This window comes from Malus sylvestris, chromosome 15, assembly GCF_916048215.2.
Source record: "Malus sylvestris chromosome 15, drMalSylv7.2, whole genome shotgun sequence".
NCBI lineage: Eukaryota > Viridiplantae > Streptophyta > Magnoliopsida > Rosales > Rosaceae > Malus > Malus sylvestris.
This window is the reverse complement of record NC_062274.1, coordinates 34,696,033-34,701,578: the sequence shown is the minus strand read 5'-3', so window position 1 is coordinate 34,701,578 and position 5,546 is coordinate 34,696,033. Positions and strand designations below refer to the sequence as shown.

The following is a 5,546-nucleotide window of genomic DNA, read 5'->3' as shown; positions in this document are numbered from 1 at the left end:
CATTAATGCCAATAATAATAAATTAGTAATTTAAAAAATACTACATTTTAACAAAAATAATTATACATTGTTTAATATAAACTTATTGATAACTCCCCCAGCATGGACTTCATCAACTCCTCAGGCACCTTTTTCCAAGACTCAAACCTGGCAAAACATTCCCTCCACACCAAACCGCCAATATCATAAATAAGTTGGGCGTACGCCTCAGCCATACTTTTGTCCTTGCTTCCGTCGATACCTCTCTGATCGCATTACAACTTTCTTTTTGCAAGAACATTCTCTATAATAGGCCATGGCTTTTGAAACAAAAGATTTTTGAAAATTAGGGTTCTGAAACTGTGTTTATATAGCACTAGGAACCCTTTGCGCGATGAACCAATTCATCGCGCAAAGGCCTATGTTCACCACGCAAACACGTCATAACTGCGCAATAAATAGGAGAGTTTGAATGCAATCTGACCGTTTTCTTGCGCGACGATAGTTTCCGTTCGTCGTGCGAAGTAGTCATCGTTGCGTAATCCATTTAGCAACGAACATGATTGATTGTAATTATAAAGTTTACGTAAACATAGATCTATGTTTACGTAAACTTTATAATTACAAACAAATATTCAGTTAAATATTTATTCTAGAAATAATTAATACCTTAATCCATTCAATTATTTTAAAAACCAAATAGGAATTAAAGCCTAATTAAGTCCAAATACATAACTTACACAAAATCTTAAATTTAAATATTGTCCTCAATAACATAAATTTAAAGCTACTATTTCGATGGTCCTCCATTTTGCTCCACGTCCTCATGCCATCACTTGTAACCTCTCTTCAATGCTGCCTCCATCAACTTCATCAACTCTTCATTCGTATCATCATCAAGAGTATACTTACACTGTCATATATGCAAATAATTAATTCCAACATATAACAAAAAAATGTCACAAAATTAATTATGCATCCATCAACATTACTTACTAATAATTCATCCATCACTGCCTTCTTCACATTCTCGAGCACATATTTCCAAGAACGCCACTCTGCAGTAAGACAATTATTCCATCCCAACACAAGCAGAAGAATTGTGAAGAATAAGGAGAGTAGAAGCTCATATTTATGGAAGCATAGGGCATTTGCGCGACGAATTCTTTGTCGCGTAAACCTTGCATGATGAAGGTCTTTGTCGCGCAAACATCTACAATAAATACAATATTGATTCCTCATATTCACATGCACTTAATGGTTTGACTGAAAACTAACAGTAACTTGTGCAATGAATTCTTTGTCGCGCAAAAGTCCCCTGCTTCATCGTTCATGTTTTTCGCACCAAAAAAATTATCCCGCATTTTTCTTATTGACTTTGCGCGACGACAATAGTTTTTTGTCACATGAAGTATTCATGTGTGACTAATTTCTTCGTCGAACAATTTTTTTTTCTTTCCTGCCTTTTTTGCGTGACTATAGTGTTTTTTTGTCGCGTAAGTACCTCTTTTGCAACAAAATATGTTTCGTCACGCAAAATCTCGTTGCACAAGCTGTTTTTCCTACTACTATGCCCATAATCATCAACTCTTGGAGTTCATAAAATTGTACATCATAAAACTTCTTTATCAGAGACAACCTTAAAGCCTTATGTGCAATGGCTATAAGTTGAGCATGATTGATAGGAAACTAGCACCTCATCCTAGTCTTCCTGAATCTCATCATAAAGTCCTATGTAGACTCATGTTCATACTGCTTTACCTCTACTAAGTCATTGATGGTCATCTCTGGCTCTACTCTATAAAACTGTTTGTGAAAAGCCATTTCCATCTACCCCCAAATTAGCAATCGAATTAGGGGGCAACAAAGACTAACATTGGGAAGCCAACCCCACCAGGGAGTTTCCAAATAGCCTTAACTTGTAGTTGGGGTTTCTTCAAAAGCCACACAATAGTTTGAAAATTTGAAAATGTGATCTCTGGAGGAAACACTGCAATGTTCCCTACTAAAAGTTGGAAAGCATCTTGAAATTAAGAGGGAAAGGATTATGTTTATCAACATATGTTGGGTAAGGCTTCTGGTGTGTGATTATGAACATCGGGCGGGCTTGAGGCTGAGCATTTTGTATCACCATCCTTCTTAGCTCTGCTAGTTCATTCCTGAACCCTTTTCTTTGTCGTGGAGCATCCTATTTATAGATTCTTCAAGCTTTGCCTACGAAAGAACCAGGACTTGATTTGTGTCTCGGTTTGTGATTTGCGACTTTACTCCATCAATTAATATGTGATTTAAATAAATATAAAACAAATAAATCAATTCATTTAAATTGATTTATTTGTTTACATTAAAATCAAATAGTCCCTTTTTGCCATATGTTGACACATGTCATTTTGATGACTCATCCCATTTTTTGATGAATCACATGCCATGTGTACAATTTGTGAGACACATGGTACGCGCCATGTAAGACCTTGCGTGTCACGCAAGCCCTCGCATGCCAAAATTTAATGCATTGGTGAACATTTATTTTCACTGAAATTTTCATAATTTTCGTAATTGGTTGATTTTCAAATAGCATAAAATCAAATATCATTTCATCATACATACATTTTGCATGATTGCGTTAGTATCCTGCAAAGTTTGAGAAAAAGGTGATTGACGATCGCGTTTTTGTCATGCCACTTCTACTCAAAGATTAAGAGAGATCAAGTAGCAAAGCGCAGAGACAAAACTACCTACTAGTTTGTGTGTCTAGTTGATGAGTTTTATATCTCTTTCTGTATTCATTTCTCTTAGTGTTTGTCCTGACTTGGGAGCTAGAGGATTTTCCCAGTGGTCGGTTTTACCTCATTAAATACTACATCCTATTTGCACATTTTATTTATCCTTTTAATTGCATATGTGTAGGATAATTTGATATTTGTTGTGGATATAAAAATTAAATTGAACATTGAATTTGAATTAAATTTTTAAGTTGGAACCTATTCACCCTTCTCCAGGTTAAACCCATCCTAGGACTTTCAGGACTATAAAAGAATCAGACATTAAAGCTAAATCTGAACTTTGTAACTTGTGTTTGATTGCTTGAAATTGGATAGTTATGATGAAGTCATTGCCCTAATCTCAAAAAAACTAATTTCAAAAATCTTGTAACTTAGTAGTACGGTCTAGTAGTCATCTTTACTTGTAAGTAAGAGGTCTTATGTTTGATTCTTGCAAAATGAGAATTTGAACTGCATTATTATGGCTAACCCAGTGTGGAACTTAGCCCACTCCCCACCCCTCAGTGTAGATAATATTGTTTGGTCAAAAAAATATAATAATAAATCTCATACTCTTCCCTCATCGCATTGTGATTTTACTTTGCTCATTATTTTCAATTGCTTTCTTCAATTCAACTTTCAAATCTTGTTTTCAGTTTGTCGGTTGTTTGTTTTTAGTTGTATTTTGAGTTCGGTAAATTACAGAACGTAATACATAAAATAAAATAAAAGAGATCATTTTGTTCCTTATGTTATCATTTAGATATGAAGATGAAGCTCCTTTTCGAGTAAAAATCAACAAAGAGGAAGCTCTGCTGCTCCTGTTTGCACAAATAATTACAAATGATACTACGAAAATATTAGTAAAACATTACAGTACAAATATAATAAAATATTAATTCTGCATGGACCGCCTTTCCCTTCTTGTTTGTGATCTTTTATGCAATCCACGAAGTTGTTCTTCCCACACTTCCCTTTGAAATATGGATCTCTTAACCTCCGTACAAAACCCCTCCACCCCTAACCCTAACGAAGAGTCAGCCAAACTCAACTGATAATCATACATTTGACGCGAAACCGGGTCGGAAAGTGTTTCATATGCTTTTTGAAGCTCAATGAATTTTCTGGTAGACTCCTCTTTTGCCGACGGAGCACAAACATCAGGATGAAATTGACGAGCCATGCTTTTGTAGGCTTTCTTTATGTCATGCAAGTCTATGTTATTTTCAGAACCAAGAGAAAGTACCTCATAAAAGTTAGCCTTCTTTGCATGCATCTCTAACCCATCACCTCTGCATGAAATAGTTTGAATCATATAACTACTATGAGAATTTTTCTTCGGCGTTGCCTTTTGCAGCATTGGATTGTTGCTTTGCAATTGGAAGGAGATTTCCATGCTTGTGTTTGAGAGAGAGCGAGAGAGTGAGAGAGAGAGAGAGATAGAAAGAGTGTATGAAGAGTTGACAGCTCAGGCAGTAGCTAGGTTGCCTCCTTTTAATTCCAAGTGTAGACACGAAATGGAGTTATATTATTTCTTAATTAAGACCGTTGAACGAGAGATTTGTCACTATATGTCTTGTCTTTGAGTGTGGTGTTTCCTCCCAATTGTAGCTAGCTGTATTGATTGACCATATCCTAACGATAATGCTTATAATAATAAATTTGTCTTTCCTAACAAATTCAATTCATGGACCGTCACCTTAGTTTTTAAATTACGATTAGAGGCAGTAATCGAGTCTGTGTTATGATGTTAATGTCGTATTATTTGAGATTAATATTGAACAAAAAGTTGAATTTATTTTGGAATGTGATTTCACACTCTTTTAAGTTTCTTGATCTTCTCCATTTTCGGCTATTAGATTGAATAAATTAAATAAAAACAATGAACATGATTAAACATGTGTGGGTGAGAGCTAAAAAAGGATGTGCATTTACCATTTTCCTTGATTTTAACTAGGCATGCATATAATTAATTAATGGTGTCAAACCGGACTTTGAGAACAATAAACCTAATCGCTTTTGTTTTATTGTGGGCTAAGTAGGTCGTGCTCTGATGAGTTTCTCTCGTGTAATGAACAATAGGGTCATTTAGATATAAACTTTTGCAACTCTTATTTCTTAGATAAAAATTCACTTAATTCTAAATATTCAAATAAAATCCAAATTTGAAAAAGACTGCCAAATAGAAAAGTAATTGACCTATTATTACAAAATATTTACAACTTGTGCCACAATCAAATCAATAAATATTATTACTTACTTTAATTATAATGAACAAATAATTATTGCACATACTATTACCCCTAACATATATATACATACATATATATATATAAAGAATACAGTACTACTTTAAATATACATACGTTCAAAAGTATAACATTCAAACATATACAGTCCTACTATAAATATACATACGTTCCGTAAGTAGTATATCGTACTACTAAAAGTTTTATATATATAGGCCCTTTAACAAGAGGGATTCCTTTTTTTTTGTAAATGGGGACACCCTCTTGACCGTTGAATTGACTTTAATGAAATTGTGTGGTTGAGATTAAATCATAGGCCACACAATTTCATTAAAGTCAAATCCAACGGTCAAAAGGGTGTCTCCATTTTTTTAGAAAAATGGGGATCCCTCTTGTTAAAGGATTCCTATATGTCTATAATTTACCTTTATGTATATGGTACTACTATACGTTCAAATATATATATGCGTAGTACTAACATATATGTTAAAAAATTATTATATGTAATTAATTTACCTATATGTAAATTTATGATTAGCAAATAATATATTTTGTA

The 5,546-nt window shown here is 33.9% G+C and overlaps 1 protein-coding gene across 1 annotated transcript; it reads right to left on the bottom strand.

The window, feature by feature from the left end:
- Positions 1–3,535: 3,535 nt before the first annotated feature.
- On the bottom strand, positions 3,536–4,158 carry LOC126606010 (chaperone protein dnaJ 20, chloroplastic-like). The gene has a single exon (XM_050273469.1). The coding sequence runs from the start codon at positions 4,135–4,137 to the stop codon at positions 3,637–3,639; it is 501 nt and encodes a 166-aa protein (XP_050129426.1). The 5' UTR covers positions 4,138–4,158; the 3' UTR covers positions 3,536–3,636.
- Between the last annotated feature and the right edge of the window lie 1,388 nt (positions 4,159–5,546).